General features: G+C 37.1%; 1 protein-coding gene and 1 long non-coding RNA gene across 2 annotated transcripts in view; both read left to right on the plus strand.

Moving 5' to 3' along the window:
• Positions 1 to 17,413, plus strand: part of LOC140528982 (uncharacterized) — a 206,795-nt gene that overhangs the window by 84,127 nt on the left and 105,255 nt on the right. The gene's annotated exons all lie outside the window — the stretch shown is intronic.
• LOC140530455 (olfactory receptor 10R2-like) lies at positions 7,092 to 9,309 on the plus strand. The gene is made up of 2 exons (XM_072649959.1): positions 7,092 to 7,340; positions 7,707 to 9,309. Exons 1-2 carry the CDS (start codon positions 7,092 to 7,094, stop codon positions 8,721 to 8,723), a joined length of 1,266 nt encoding a protein of 421 aa, XP_072506060.1. The 3' UTR covers positions 8,724 to 9,309.

A 17,413-nucleotide genomic window follows, 5' to 3' on the forward strand; every position in this document is an offset into this window, starting at 1 on the left:
ATTGCTACCCTCAAGGAAGTCATAATTCACTGAAGAAAACAACAAACAAATATGTACAAACAAGTTATATGTAAGATAAATACAATCAATGGAAAGATAAAAGGCACTAGAATTAAGAGGGATTAGGAAAAATTTCTTGTAGAAAGGAGAATTTTAATTGGAATTTAAAGGAAACTAAAGAAGGCAGTAGGCAGAGGAGAAGAAGAGCATTTGCATCACAGAAAAACTGGTCAAAGAAAATGCCTGAATTCAAGATATAGGATGCTCTATTTGTGAAACAGAAAGAGGTTCTGTGTCACTAGATCAAAGAAAAGAAATAAGATATAAGAAGACTAGAAATATATGAGAGCACTAGGTTATGAAGGGTTTTTTTTTAACTCCAAACAGAATGCTGTATATTTCATTCTAGAGGTGATAGGGAGCTACTGGAGTTTATTGTGTAAGGGTAAGACATGGTAAGACTTGTGATTTAGGAAAATCACTTTGGTGGCTTAATGGAGGATGGATTGGAGTGGGGAGAGAACCCACCATCAGGCTATAAGAATAATTCAGGTGTGAGGTGATGAGGGCCTGCACTAGAGTGATGGCAGTGGCAGAAGAGAGAATGGGGCATATTCAAAAGAGGTTGCAAGTTGAAACTGACAGAACTGCTCAATAAATTGGTGAGAAATAGTGAAGAATTGAGGATGTTACTTAGGTTGCAACCCTGAGGAACTTGGAGGAAGGTATTGTCCATGATAGTAATATGGAAGTTGGGCGGTAGTGATGGTTTAGATTGAAAGATAATTAGATCAGTTTTTTATTTGTTTAATTTAAGACGTGTGTTGGACATCCAGTCAACATATATGAGAGGCAACTAGAGATATAGACTTGGAGGTTAGCAGAGAAGTTAGGGCAGGATAGATAGATTTGAGAATTTGTAGCATAAAGATGGTAATTGAATGCATGGGAGCTGATGAGATCACCAAGTGAAGTAATTGAGAGGGAGAAGTGAAGAGGGCCCAGAACAAAACCATGTGGGATACTTTCTGTTAGAGGGTGTGATCTGGATGGGCATTCAGTAAAGTAGGAGGATTTCCAGTTTTCCCAGGAATTTTGTCAAATAGGGAATTCTTTTAAAAATAATTTGTCTGTTCTGGTTTAAGAAACACTAAGTTATTAAGTCCTGTTGTTTCTGTTATAGCACAATAATATTTCATCATAATACATAACCCAGTTTGTTCAGTCATTCCCCAATTGGTGGACATTCCCTCAGTATCCAATTCTTTATTCTAATTAGACAAGAAAAAAAGCAGCTACAAATGTTTTTATACATGCAGGTCTTTTTCCCTTTTTTTAAAAAAATCTTTTTTGGGTTACAGACCTACTAGTAGTATTGCTAGGTCAAAGGGTATGCATGGTTTTATAGCCCTTTGGGAATAGTTCCAAATTGTTTTACAGAATAAGTGAATCATTTGACAACTCCACTAACACTGCATTAATGTTTCATTTTTCACATCCCCTCCAGCATTGGTAATTTTCGTTTTCTGTTCTATTAGTCAATTTGATAGATAGTACTTCTGAATTTTTTAAATTTGCATTTCTCCAATCAATAGTGAGAATATTCTTTTTTATATGTCTATACACCACATTGATTACTTCATCTGAAAACTGATCATATTTTTTAATCATTTATCAATTGGGGAATGGCTCTTATTTTTTAAAGTTTGACTCAGTCCTCTATATGTTCAAGAAATGAGGCCTTCATTAGAAAAACTTACTTCAAGTTTTTTTTCACAGTTACTATTGTTAATTATATTTCCCTTCATCCTATTCTCCACCCAGTATATTCTATTCTCTCTCTCTTTTCACCCTATCCCTTCTCAAAAGTGTTTTGCTTCTGACCACTGCTTCTCCTGATCTGCCTTTCCTTCTATCACTCCCCTTCCCACCACTATTGTCTTATCCCCTTCCCCTCTACTTTCTTGAAGGAGAAAATAGATTTCTATATCAAATTGAGTGTGTATATTATTCCCTCTTTGAGGCAGTTCTAATGAGAGTAAGGTTCACTTACTCCCCTTTACATCCACTTTTCCCCCTGCCACTGTAAAATCTTTTACTTGCCTCTTTTATGTGAATTTACCTCATTCTACCTCTCCCTTTCCCTTTCTCTAAATACATTCCTCTTTTACCTCTTAATTTTATTTCTTTCAGATATTATCCCTTCATATTCAATTCATGCCTGTGGCCTCTGTCTATATATACTCCTTCCAACTGCCCTAGTATGAGGAAGCTCTTATGAGCAACCAGTATCATCTTCCCATTTAGGGATGTAAACACTTTATCCTTATCAAGTCCATTATTATTTCCCTTTGCTGTTTACGTTTTTATGCTTCTCTTGAGTCTTGTATTTGAAAGACAAATATTTTATTTATCTCTTGTCTTTTCATAAAGAATTCTTGAAAGTCCTGTATTTCATTGAAATCCATATTTTCCCCTGAAGGATTATACTTAGTTTTGCTTGGTAGGTGATTCTTGGTTTTAATCCTAGCTCTTTTGACTTCCAGAATATAATATTCAAAGCCCTCTGAACTTTAATGTAGAAGCTGCTAAATCTTGTGTTATACTGACTGGAGTTCAATGATACTTGAATAGTTTCTTTCTGACTGATTGAAATATTTTCTCATTGACCCAGGAACTCTGGAGAATTTGACTATAATATTTCTGGGAGTTTTCATTTTGGGATCTCTTTCAGGAGGTGATAGGTCGATGCTTCCAATTTTTATTTTACCTTCTGGTTCTAGAACATCAGGACAATTTTCCTTGATAATTTCTTGAAAGATGATGTCTAGGCTCTTTTTTGATTATGGCTTTCAGGTAGTCCAATCATTTTTAAATTGTCTCTCCTGGATCTATTTTCTAGATCAAGTGTTTTTCCAATAAGATATTTCACATTATCTTCTATTTTTTCATACTTTCTGTTTTGTTTGATTGTTTTTTGATTTATCATAAAGTCATTAGCTTCCATTTGCTCAGTTTTAATTTTTAAGCAATTATTTTCTTCAGAGAGCTTTTGTATCTCCTTTTCCATTTGACCAATTCTAATTTATAAGGAGTTTTTTCTCTTCAGTGAATTTTTATGCCTCTTTTTCCATTTGGCCAGTTCTGCTTTTTAAGGCATTCTTTTCATTATTCGCTTATTGTACCTCTTTTACCATTTGGCCTAGTTTGTTTTTTAAGGTGTTTTCTTCAAGTTTTTTTTGTGTCTCTTTCACCAAGCTATTGAATAATTTTTCATGATTTTCTTGCTCCACTCTCATTTCTCTCCCCAATTTTTCCTCTACTTCTCTTACTTGATTTTCAAAGTCCTTTTTGAGACCTTTGGTGGCCTGAGGCCAAGTCATATTTTTCTTGAAGGCTTTGGATGTAAGAGCTTTGACTTCATTATTTTCTTTTTAGTGAGTGTTTTGATCTTCCTTGTCACCATAGTAATTTTTTATGGTCGCATTTTTTTCTGTTGTTTGCCCATTTTCTAAGTCTGTAACCTGACTTTTAACTATTTGTTAAGTTATACTTTGCTTCCAGGGTGGAGGGTTCAGTGTCCCAAGATTCAAGGTTTGTGCAGCTGTTTTCAGAGATACTTCTAGGGACCCATAAATTTTCAGTTGTTCCAAGGTGTTGTGATCTAAGGACAGGTGTTAACTATTCTCCTGGCCTGTGTTCTGGTCTGTGAGTGACCACAAGCAGTCATTTCTGCCCTGGAACTGTGAGGAGGATTGCCGCTCCACTGTACCTCTAAGCTCTGGTGTGCTAGTGCTCCTCTTTGCCCTGTGCCTGCCATCTGGGACTGATACCTGGGACAGCAAACTGGACCTGAATAAGGGTAAAGCAAAAGAGTACTACCCACAGTTCCAACAAAGGGACTTCTGTAATCTCCTTCTGACCAGTTGTTTGACTCCATTACTATATGTGAGCTGAGAGTTCTGGAAGCAACTACTGCTGCTGATTCAGTGGCTCCCAAGGCCTGCTTCTGGTTTTCTGGGGCTAGGGCCATGCTGACACAGCCTGCACTGAACTGTGCTCCATTTTCACTCACTTACAATAGAGCTTTCCTGCCAACATTCTAAGAAGTCTTGGGCTAGAAAATGGTTTCACTCTGTCTTTTTGTGGGTTCTGAAGCTCAAGAATTTTTTTTAGAGTCCTTATGTAAAGGTATTCAGAGTATTTTGGGGGAGAGCTCAGTTGAGTCCCTACCTTTTCTCTGCCATCTTGGCTCCACCTCTGTGTTTTTGTTTTGATATATTTCACTGTATTGTTTGTTTTTCTAATGTTGATTCATTCTTATATCCATGGTATAAATGCCACTTGGTCATGATGAGTTATTTCTTGGATTAAAGAGCATCAAGGGTTAGGTGCTAATGTAATTTGTTTTCACTATACTTAAAAATGTAACACTTCTCTCACCAGTTAATTAATTGAGCTTCACCCCAGTCAATTCTCTCTCTCTCTCTCTCTCTCTCTCTGTCCACATGAAAACACACACATGTATAAGTATTGTATACCGATGTCTCTACGTGTGTGTGCTAGAATTCCTCTTTTCCCATGATCTTTACTTCATCTCTCTTTCTCAAGTCCTCTAATCTTCTAGACTTATAGCAATATCAAGGTTTTCGACTCTACAGTTTATTAATGGTACTAAAACCAATATAACAGAGATATTAGTATGTATTTACAATGTCATTTGTGAAGAAGATCATGACCCAAGTCACTTCTAATTCTAACTGAAACTTCTAAATTCTCAATTCTGGAAACACAGTCCCATCATTTAGCTCCCTCATGATAGCAGTCAAAGTCTTTCAAGAATACACTTCATTATGTTTCTTTCTAAGATTATTAATTAAAGGCAGATTTCCAGGAAGGAGTTACTAGTATTTTATTATTACCTTACTTGGTATTCTTTAAAAACATTTGAATTTACTGTCTCTCCAGAATGACAAATAAAATTGCAACTCCCTAAGACGGAATTGCTTCTTAGATGTATCAGTATCTAAAATCCCTTTGGGAGTGGCTATTGCAATTAGAGTTACAATTATTTCTGAGAGGGGAGTACAGTGGAAAATATGTAAAGAAATATTTTTCAAGAATAAGAAATGAGACAGACCAAATGTTTGGCAGATTACACAAATGTCTCATGGCGTTGCACCACGAATAAAATAAAAAAAGAGTGCACCAAATGTAGACACCAAAATAACATCAGAAATAAGAAATTGATTATAGTTTAACAGATAGAAAATGATTTATTATTGATATGAGAATAATTTCTAAATTACAGTCAGACCACTGACTTTTTTATATAAAGAACAAAATCAGTGCAAATCCAGAGGAAAATAACATTCAAAAATATAATATGAAACTAAAATAACACCAATTTGATCTTTTAAAATTTAATTTTTATTTTCAGTTCCAAATTATTTTTAAAGAAACACAAATTTGTTTATACATATGGAGTCATGCCTTCTCAAAAGGTGAGAAAATTTTAAAAATAATTTGGAACTGAAAATAAAACTTTTTCCCCTTTCTTTCTTTTCCTTTGTTTTCAAGAACATGTCAAACAGATGGGAAAAATTGCTTCAACATGTACTCTGAGTCCATCAGTTCTTTATCTGAACATAGATAGCATTTTACATCGTGAGTCCTTGACATTCTGATGGATCATTGCATTGATCATGGTTACTAATTACACAATAAATTATTTTTACAACGTTGCTTGCTTATTTTTGCATCAATTCATATGTCTTCCCAGCTTTTTCCCCAAAACCATTCCCTTCATCATTTCTTATAGTACATTATTCTATCACAATCATATGCTACAATTTGTTCAGCCATTCCCCAAATGGTGGGTTTCCTCTCAGTTTCCAATTCTTTGCCACAACAAAAAGAGAAGCTATAAATATTTTTGAACATATGGGGCTTTTTTCTTTTTCATTTGATCTTCCTTGGAATACAAGCCTGATAGAGGTATTACTGGATCAAAGGATGTGAACAGTTTTATAACCATTTGGGCAAATTGTTTTTCAGAATTCCAACCTGACTTGTTAAACAAGTTATTAATAATAGGAAAGATGATAGACAAAAGGAAATTAGTTAAAATAACTTCATGTTGAACATGAAGTTTAAACAAAATACCACAATTGCTACAAGTAGAACAAAGAAATTGGAAAAATCACATTAGGAAACAAATACCTTTTTGTCATGATATGGCAGCCAAAGATATCACAAGCTTAGAATTTCAACTGGTGTACTACAGAAAGATAATGGAAAACTATAGATAGGATTGTCATATAAAATAGGAGTGATAGAGGATAAAACCTATTTGAAGAAAACTTGGCAAGAGATTCAGCTGAACAAAATAATCCTGAATGCATTTAAGACTAAAGCAGCAGTAAGGATAAGAAAAAAGATGAATGACAATATCTATAAATACATATATATGTCCATATATGTAATCATATGCAAATGTAGATATATTAAAAAACACATTTCATTATCAAGTATGGGAGTTATTATACTTAGACTATAGCACTTCAGTATCACATGTGATTATGGGGAATGTAGAACTATCTCTGAAGAGAACAATGATGTGGAAGGCAGGTAGCCTAGACCAGTTCAATTGTACAAAGAAGTTTTCAGTGCTGGAGGTGACCCAATTTTAATTGCATTTTAAATTCCTGAGATGTCTGAGTCAGGGAAAGACATCAAAGATGTGCAGGTGGGGTGGGGAAATCTTAGACTTTATTTCTATTGTTACATAATTGCTCTGACTCTACTCTCTGAGGACCGGGCCTATGACATCTCTGACAAGCAGGTCTCTCAGCATCTTTAATGTGGATGATGCCATCTTATTTACCCACTGGTTGTCTTGGCCCTCCATTCCATAATAAGAATGAGAAAATCTCTTTTTCCATATACTAGCTACTCATCTCTCCATATAATGGCACAAATTTATAGGCTGAGACCCCATCACAGTTAATGGTTATGTAATATATTACATGTAATAATAGTCATGGAATTTATTAGCAGTAATAAATAATTAAAATCTAAGCAAAGAAGATATGAAAGACTGTGATGGGGGCTCGAAGCTTATGTTACCAATGGGCTTTAGGAAAACAGGGAAGGAAGAACTGCTGCTGACTGTATTTCAGCTTCCCCCTCTGTTACCAGGTGCCAAATCTGCTGATGTGGCCTGTAGGATGTTAGCTCTTAGTCCCCCTCCTTTGCCATGCATCCAGTTTCTCTCCTTCCAAACTCTAGTCCGCCTCTTCATCTGCTTGTATCTCACTCTAGCCTCTAAGTCTCAACGAGTAGTGCCTCTGTGACTGGAAGAAAGTCCCTTCAACAAAACCACAGGAACTCCCCTATCAACTAAATTGTTTTGAAGGCTTATGAAAAATATTTCCCAAATATTCTTTATCATCTTGGGGAAGTCCTCCAAAGTTTCAGTAAATGCAAAATATGAAACCTTAAGTAGCTAGTCTAAGTGGGAATAGTCAAATGCACACTTTTTGGAGGCCTTAAGCTTTTCACTTAAATATATCTATATCTTACTACTAACGATTATTCCTAAATCAATTCCTCACATTTCTTTAACTTTACTGAAGCATTTATTGAACAAACCAGACCCAGCATATTAACAGTCTCCTAAATAATTCAGAATAAATGTTCTCCAGCTTTCTCAGTCTATAAAACTCAGCAGCCTCTTTCTCCCTTGCTCCTCTCTGCAGATCATTCCCTGGGGACAGCTTCCTGAGAACATAACCACGGTCACTGAATTCCTCTTGCTGGGTTTTTCCAAACTCCAAGAAATACAGTTTTTGCTCTTTTTTATCTTCCTTTTCCTCTATCTTGTCATCCTGATTGGGAATATCACCATTGTTACTGTCATCATCCTGGAACATAGCCTCCATACTCCCATGTACTTCTTCCTAGGTGCTCTCTCTGTGTCTGAGACCTGCTATACCTTTGTTATCCTGCCAAAGATGCTCACCAATCTTCTCTCCTTGCTCAGGACTATCTCCTTTACTAATTGTGCTGTTCAGATGTCCTTTTTCCTTGGCTTTGCAGCCACCAACTGCCTATTGTTGGTTGTAATGGGTTTTGATCGCTATGCTGCCATCTGTCACCCTTTACGCTACCCCATCCTCATGAACTGGCAGATTTGCAGAGTACTAGTCAGCATTTGTGGGGTGACTGGCTTTTTGATCTCAACGATAGTCACAACCTTGGTCTTCAGCTTGCCTTTCTGTAACTCTAATAAGATTAACCACTACTTTTGTGACATTTCACCTGTTATTCACCTTGCCTGTGGTGTCACTTATGTCAACGAGCTGTTCATATTTATCTGTAGTGTCTTTGTGCTCATGGTCCCATTTATTTTCATCTGCATTTCCTATGGCTTCATTGTCAGCACGATCCTGAAGATTCCATCAGCTGAGGGGAAACGGAAGGCTTTTTCTACCTGTATCTCCCACCTTACAGTGGTTGTAGTTCACTATGGCTGTGCATCCTTTGTCTATCTGAGACCCTCATCCAGGGCAACATCAGTTAAAGACCAGTTGATAACAGTTACTTATACCATTATTACCCCCTTACTGAATCCCTTGGTTTATAGCCTCAGGAATAGAGCTGTCCAGGTAGCTATTCAGAAAGTGATCAACTGGGGAGAGTTTCCCCACAAAACCATCTAATTTTAATATTTCACAACTACATACATGTAATCGCATCATGAAAAGATATGACCATATCCCTTGGTTAGGTGCTATTCCATTGACTGGACACTTTTCATATTTATACAGGGATTTTTCTCGTGACAGTGTGTATACATAGAAAGCATTTTTAGGATGTCAACCGTAAGAATTGGTAGGATGATTTAATACCAGAATAAGAGGTACCATGTATTTTGAGGCAGTGTAGGGTAGCAGAATAAGTGCTGATTTTGAAGTTAGAAAGACCTGTATTCAATCTTATCTCTTACATTAACTGGATTACCACAGTCAAGTCATTTAACCATCATAAGTTTGAATTTTCACATCTGGAAAATGGAGATAAAAATGAATACAGCATCCACTTCACAGTTTAGTTGTGAGGCTCAAAATTATAAAATATTTTGAAAGCACTTTGGAAATTTTAAAGTTTGTAAATATTAGTTATTATTGGGAGAGAGTTTCAGTGAGGAGGTAGAGAATGTTCACTCAGCTAATTCTTTCTGAGGCTCAGGAAAAGTTCGGTCTGACTTTTCACAAACAGTTTGTGTGCTATGCAGTGTGATTCTTAATAACCTTTCCACAAAGATTCTTTTATTTTCAGAAAACTCACCCTTTGCCACGTGGGGTGGTGACAAGTGTTGCCACAGAGCATCCCATACCTTGAGAAGGCAAATTTAGGTATGTACACTGTCATCTAGGTCTTACTTCAGCATATTGGGGTTTGCATGCAAAGAACATTTGTGTAAAGAGGTGTTGGCAAGACAGTCTGGGTTCTAAGAGGATTAGAAAGTAGAAATAGAGATAGCAGTTTTTAAACAAATTTAAGTGAGAGAGCACAGAGTATCTGTGGGAGATTGCAAAGCACATTTCAGGGTAGAATTTTATTTGTATATCCTGACCCTGCATGGACACAATGATGCTGATGTACATAGGAAATAGAGATAGTATTTATACCTTCTATAAATAGTAGTATTATAGTATAGTGTTTATACCCTCTAAATAGTATATAATATTCCCAAATTAGGAACTAAAATCAACAACCTATGCCTTTTCTGATTAAATCATAAGTTCATTTAAAAAATTATGGTACTTGGAATAATCAGTACTCTAATGGACCTGTGACCTCATTGATTTTGAACTTCCTTCAGTCATGCAGATGACAAACCATCCATATTGCTATATTCTATTAGCTCTTAATCATTTTCCCAACCAAATCTCCATATGGGGGCCATCTGACTTTCTCTAGGTCTTCCTTGACTTTTCCTGACAGCAATTCAGCATACAAAGATAAAAACAAGAAAATTTGCCTAAAGAAACTTATGTTTTGCAGAATCATAGTCATTTCTGAATCTGTCTCAAGAGTCTTAGGCCAAAGGGAGAATATTCTAAAGAGCTCCCAGACAACCAATGCAGAGAATTGTGTAGAGGGAAGGAGATCAGATAGTAGTAGCAAAGTCATTGCTAGGAATTCTGATTGAACATTCATAATCACATTGATGGTGAATTCCTACTTTATCACAAAATAATATGTCATAGATATAGAGCTGGAAGAAAACTTAGATATAATTTAGTCCCATACAATTACTTTGGAGATGAAGAATTGAGGCCCAGGGAGGTCATAATTTGCCCAAACTCACAACTCTTCTAGTTTGTACAGTTTTCTATCAAGCCCATGATTAGAGCCTTAACTAGCAGGATGATTATCCATCCAAAGAGATAAATTTTTTTTGGACCTAGGGATATTTAAATGTAGTAGGGAATTAAGCAGTACATAGAAAGATACTGAAGATGACATAAAGAGAGGGAATGATTTACAGGGCAAACCCCTATTCAACAAATTTTTGAGTGTCAAAAGATGGAAGTAGTTAAAGCTGTGGGAGTAGGAGGAAAATAGGATCATTAACACTGTTGGTGACACTGTGAATTATTCAAACATTCTAAAAAATATAGAATTTATACTAAAATATGCAAGCTATTCATGCCATTTGACTCAAATAGCCAGGTATAAGACATGAGAATCAAGGAGGTCAATAACAGGAGAAGATATCCAATATAAACTAATAAAATATCCACAGTCATACTTTATTACTTAAATTTTTGTTAATACCTTGTGTTTTTATATTATTCTTCATTTACAAGTATGCCTTCCTCCTTCCCTGCCCAGAAAGTTGTACCTTATAACAAAGAATAAAAAGAAAGAAAATAAAACAAAAACATATAATTATCATTAATTAAGTCCTATTATGATATTTTCATATCACTTTGGGAACAAGATTGGTAATTATAACTTCATACCATTCAATTTTGACTTTAGAAAATGCAATAGCTTTCTATTTAGCTGGAGCTTCCCAGATTAGCTATGGCCTCCTATTTCTGGAAAGACCTATTAAAAGTGTGATCTTCTTATTCTGAATATTTCTCTGTAAGGCTTCCCTTCTCCCACTAGTGAATTCCTCCTAGAGCCTCCAATTTTTGGAATCACCTAGATCAACCTTCCTTCTCCTTTATATCCTGTTCCTGAATTACTGAACATTAAAATCAATACTGGATGAAGCTACCTTTACTTGTGTTTTTATTTGCATCTCCAATGTTTAGCACAATGCCTGGCATATAGTAAGTACCTGGTAAATTCTTGTTTTATATGTACCAAATGATAGAGAATTGAAATGTTTAAAGAAGTTAAATGAGTTACAGAAAGAAATAAAGAGTAAAATTGTGCTAGTTGGGGACTTCAACTTGCCCCTCTCCAAGTTCAATAAGGCAAACCAAAAACCAACAACTAAGAAGCTAAGAAGGTGAATAGATTTTAGAAAAGTTAGATGTGATGGGTCTCTGAAGAAAATTTGATAGGAATAGAAAAGAATATGCCATTTTCTCAGTGCTTTATGGTATTTAAACAGAAACTGACTATGTATTAGTACAGAAAAACCTTACAACAAAATTCAGAACAGCAGAAATATTAAATGCATTCTCTTCAGATAATAATGCAACAAAATTACATTCCATAAAGAGCAGCAGAAAAGTACATTAAAATTAATTAGAAACTAAATAATCTAATCTTAATCCTAATAATCAATAGTCTGTTGAAAACTAAAAATAAATAAACACTTCTCATGCAAATAAAGTCAGATCTGAATAATTCAAAAAACATCAATTGCTCATTAGTAGGTGGAGCTAATATAATGAAAATAGCAATTCTACCTAAATTAATTTACTTATTCACTGCCATACTAATCAAACTACCAAATTTTTTCAATTTATTTATTTATTTTTAGTTTTCAGCATTCATTTCCATGAGATTTTGAGTTTCAAATTTTCTCCCCATCTCTCCCCTCCCTCACCCCAAAACCCCTTCCCCCAATCTACCCTCCCATTTGTCACACCCTTCCCTTGCTTTATCTCCATCTTCTGTCTTTACTTGTAGGGCAAGATAGATTTCTATACTCCATTACCTGTATTTCTTATTTCTAAGTTACATGCAAAAACAATTCTCAACATTCGTTTCTAAAACCTTGAGTTCAAACTTCTCTCCCTTCCTCCCTCCCCACCCATCCCCACTGAGAAAGCAAGCAACTCAGTACAGGTTATATATGTATAGTTTTGCTAAAGATTTTCATAATAGTCATGTTGTGAAAGACTAACTATATTTCCCTCCATCCTATCCTGCCCCCCCACCATTTATTCTATTCTCTTTTTTTACCTTATCCCACTCCAAAAGGGTTTACTTCTAATTATCTCCCTTCTCTCATTTGCCTTTCCTTCTATCATTCCTCTCCACACTCCACTTATCCCCTTCTCCCCTACTTTCCTCTAGTGTAAGACAGATTTTCATTCCAAATTGAGTGTGCCTGTTATTCCCTCCTTAAGCCAAATGTGATGAGAGTAAGCTTTACTTTTTCCCTCTCACCTCCACCCTTTCCCCCTCCATTGAAAAAGCTTTTTCTTGCCTTTTTTATGAGAGATAATTTGCCCCATTCCATTTCTCCCTTTATCCTTCCATTATATTCCTCTCTCACTCCCTAATTTTATTTTTTTAGATATCATCCCTTCCTATTCAAGGGACCTCTCTGTGATCTCTCTCTCTCTCTCTCTCTCTCTCTCTCTCTCTCTCTCTCTCTCTCTCTATATATATATATATATATATATATATATATATATATATATATATATATGTATATATATATAAGATAATATATAAATATTAACTTTGCATGTAGGAATATAAACAGTTTAACTTTAGTAAGTCCCTTATGATTTCTCTTTCTTGTTTACATTTTCATGCTTCTCTTGATTCTTGCATTTGAAAGTCAAATTTTCTATTCAACTCTGGTCTTTTCATCAAGAATGCTTGAAAGTCCTCTATTTCATTGAATGATCATTTTTTTCCCTTGAAGTATTATACTCACTTTTGCTGGGTAGGTGATCCTTGGTTTTAATCCCAGTTCCTTTCACTTCTGGAATATCATATTCCAAGCCCTTCGATCCCTTAAGGTAGAAGCTACTAGATCTTTTGTTATCCTGATTGCATTTCCACAATATTTGAATCGTTTTTTTCTGGCTGTTTGCAATATTTTCTCCTTGACCTGGGAACCCTGGAATTTGGCTACAATATTCCTAGGAGTTTTTCTTTTCCAGGTTTCTTTCAGGAGTTGAGTGAATTCTTTCAATACTTATTTTGCCCTCTGCTTCCAGAATATCAGGGCAGTTTTTCTTGATAATTTCATGAAAGCTGATGTCTAGGCTCTTTTTTTTTGATCATGGTTTTCAGGTAGTCCTATAGTTTTTAAATTGTCTCTCCTGGATCTCTTTTCCAGGTGAATTGTTTTTCCAAAGATATATTTCACATTGTCTTCTATTTTTTCATTCTTCTGGTTTTGTTTTGCAATTTCTTGGTTTCTCATGAAATCATCAACTTCCATCTGCTCCATTCTAATTTTTAAAGAACTATTTTCTTCAGTGAACTTTTGAACCTTCTTTTCCATTTGACTAATTCTGCTTTTTTAAATTTAAATTTATTTATTTAAGTTTTCAACATTCATTTCCACAAAATTTGGGGTTCCAAATTTTCTCCCCATTTCTCTCCTCCCCCACCCCAAAATGCCAAGCATTCTAATTACCCCATCACCAATCTATCCTCCCTTCTAACATCCCTCCTTTCCCTTATCCCCATCTTCTCTTTTGTCCTGAAGGGCAGGATAAACTTCTATACCCCATTACCTGAATTTCTTATTTCCTAGTTGCAAGAGCAATACTCAACAGAAACTTTGAGTTCCAGTTTCTGTTCATCCCTCCCTCACCACCCATTCCCTTTGGGAAGGCAAGCAATTCAATATAGGCCATATCTGTGTAGTTTTGCAAATGACTTCCATAGAAGTTGTGTTGTGTAAGACTAACTACAGTTCCTTCCACCTTATCCTGCCCCTCGTTTCTTCTATTCTCTCTTTTGATCCTATCCCTCCACAAGATTGCTCCCTCCTCTCGCTGCCCTCCCTTCCATTATCACCCCCACCCTGCTTATCCCCTTCTCTCCCACTATCCTGTATTGTAAGATAGGTTTTCATACCAGAATGAGTGTGCATTTTATTCCTTCTTTTAGTTAAATGTGATGAGAGTAAGCTTCATGTTTTTTTCTCACCTCCCCCCTTTTTCCCTCCACTGAAGTCTTTTACTTGCCTCTTTTATGAGAGATAATTTGCACCATTCCATTTCTCCCTTTCTCCTCCCAATATATTTCTCTCTCACTGCTTAATTTCATTATTTTAAGATATGATCCGATCCTATTCAGTTCACCCTGTGCTCTCTGTCTCTCTGTGTGTGTGTGTGTGTGTTTGTAATCCTACCAAGTACCCAGACACTGAAAAAAGTTTCAAGAGTTACAAATATTGTCTTTCCATGTAGAAATGTAAACAGTTCAACTTTAGTAAGGCCTTTATGACTTCTCTTTGCTGTTTACGTTTACATGCTTGTCTTTATTCCTGTGTTTGAAAGTCAAATTTTCTTTTCAGCTCTGGTCTTTTCATCAAGAAAACTTGAAAGTCCTCTATTTCATTGAAAGACTATATTTCCTCCCTGAAGTATTACACTCAATTTTGCTGGGTTGGTGATTCTTGGTTTTAGTCCTAGTTCCTTTGACTTCTGGAATACCATATTCCACTCCCTTCAATTCCTTAATGTAGAAGCTGCTAGATCTTGTATTATCCTGACTGTATTTCCACAGTTCTTGAATTGTTTCTTTCTAGCTGCTTGCAATATTTTCTCCTTGACCAGGGAACTCTGGAATTTGGCCACAATGTTCCTAGGAGTTTCTCTTTTAGGATCTCTTTCAGGAAGGGATTGGTGGATTCTTTCAATATTTATTTTGCCCCCTGGTTCTAGAAAATCAGGGTAGTTTTCTTTGATAATTTCCTGACAGATGATGTCTAGGCTCGTTTTTTGATCAAGGCTTTCAGGTAGGCCCATAATTTTTAAATTGTCTCTCCTGGATCTGCTTTCCAGGTCAGTTGTTTTTCCAATGAGATATTTCACATTATCTTCCATTTTTTCATTCTTTTGGTTTGGTTTTGTAATTTCTTGGTTTCTCATAAAGTCATTAGCCTCCATCTGTTCCATTCTAATTTTGAAAGAACTGTTTTCTTCAGTGAACTTTTGAACCTCCTTTTCCATTTGGCTAATTCTACTTTTTAAAGCATTCTTCTCCTCACCAGCTTTTTGAACCTCTTTTGCCAATTGAGTTAGCCTATTTTTAAAGCTGTTATTTTCTTCAGCATTTTTTTGGGTCTCCTTTAGCAAAGTGTTGACCTGCTTTTCATGCTTTTCTTTCATCTGTCTCATTTCTCTTCCCAGTTTTTCCTCCACCTCTCTTACGTGATTTTCAAAATCCTTTTTGAGCTCTTCCATGGCCTGAGCCCATTGAATATTTAGTTTGGATGTTTGGGATATAGAAGCCTTGACTTTTATGTCTTTCCCTGATGGTAAGCATTGTTCTTTCTCATCTGAAAGGATGGGAGAAGATAACTGTTCACCAAGAAAGTGCCAGGCCTAGAGGCCTGAGGGCTACCCGAGTCTTCCCTTACCTCTATCGGAGGTCTTCGGTTGGCCAAACCGGATGCTCGTATGAGAGAAAGGACGTTCCAGAGTCGAACAAGGGTTGAGCTTTATTTCAGGGTCTAGTTACAAGTGCAGGGGAATTCTTCCTTAGGAGGGAGCGAAGAATCTCCCAAGGAGGCAAAGATCTTACAATAAGAGATTGGAAGTAGAAGTGTAAGTGGGGAGAGAGGGGGAGGGGAGAGAGGAGAGAGGAAAAGCGGAGCCTTGTGTCCTGTCCGCTCCGCGCCCCTCTGCCCAAGAGAACTTTCAGGCTTTCCTGATCCTACTTAAACTCTCCAGCAGCATAGTTTGCATCTGAATACCGTGCTGTTAGATAACAATAGTGTGCCCAGATCCGGGACAATCTCGAGGGCGGGGAGAGCTCTCTCCCATCACGTTTCTCACGGGAAGAGGCGGAAATACACGAGATAGCTCGGTTCACCTCGATTCCCAGTCGTTTCCTGGGGGGGCCTCATGAGAACTCTAAGATTTAGAAGTTCCCACCTTTACCCGCCCGAGACTGTCCACCTGGAATTGAGCTTCCATCCCCAGCAAGAAAGTAGTCTTATATAGTCTTATTTTTTTCCCCCTTTTTTGGGCATTTTCCCAACCAGTTACTTGACTTTTGGGTCCTTTGTCAAGAGTAGGGTATACTCTGGGAATCTGTGAGATCTCAGTTCCTCCAATGTGGCACGATCAAGTGTGTACTGGTCTGGATGCAGAGAGGTATTTTTGTGCCCAGGATCTTAGCAGATACCTCTCCACAGCCACCTGGCCTCCAGCTCCCAAGTCAGCACTGGGGGCTGATTTTTAGATAAGCTGGATGGTTAAGGCTGCCATTCAGTGTGAGACAAAGACCAGCTCACCCAGGGCCTCCACACAGGGCAGAGGTAAGAATCAGCTCTTTAATGCCCCCAGGGTTTTTATGCTCCAAAAATGTATGTGTCTGCTGCTCCTGCAATGTAGCCTCTGAGGTGGCTGCCTGCTGCTGGAGCTATGGGAAAGCCCTTCTCCTCTCCTGGCCAGCTGGAAAAACCCTGCCACTGACCCTCAGCACCTGTGGGCTGAGGGATCTTCAAACCCGCTGCTGGGACTGGGGATTCTGTGACTGGAGATTCCGCCCCCAAGGGCTGATCACGAGCCGTTTGCTGGGTGGCCAAGGCTGGGCTGGGCTCCATGCTCCGCTCCACGTCCAGTGCAACCTATGTTTTCCGTGGGTCTTTCAGGTCACCCTGGGCTGGAAATCTCCTCCACTCTGTTGTTCTCCACTTCTGTTGCTCCAAAATTTGTTGAGAGTCCCTCTCTACAGGTATTTTATGGGCTGTGGGGGGAGACCCTGCATATGTGTGTCTTTCTACTCCACCATCTTGGCTCTGCCTCCTAATTCTGCTTTTTAAAGCATTCTTCTCCTCTTTGGCTTTATGAGCCTCTTTTGCCATTTGGGTTAGTCTATTTTTAAAGGTGTTGATTTCTTCATCATTATTTTGGGTCTCCTTTAGGAAGCTGTTGACTTGCTTTTCTTGATTTTCTTGCATTGCTCTCATTTTTCTTTCCAATTTTTCTTCCACCTCTCTTACTTGATTTTC

The sequence above is a fragment of the Notamacropus eugenii genome, chromosome 2 (assembly GCF_028372415.1).
Source record: "Notamacropus eugenii isolate mMacEug1 chromosome 2, mMacEug1.pri_v2, whole genome shotgun sequence".
NCBI lineage: Eukaryota > Metazoa > Chordata > Mammalia > Diprotodontia > Macropodidae > Notamacropus > Notamacropus eugenii.

Coding starts and splice junctions, on each gene's coding strand:
- LOC140530455 (XM_072649959.1), top strand. CDS start 7,092: ATGAAAGACTGTGATGGGGGCTCGAAGCTTATGTTACCAATGGGCTTT. Junction 7,341..7,706: donor TAGCCTCTAAGTCTCAACGA/GTAGTGCCTCTG, acceptor AATGTTCTCCAG/CTTTCTCAGTCTATAAAACT.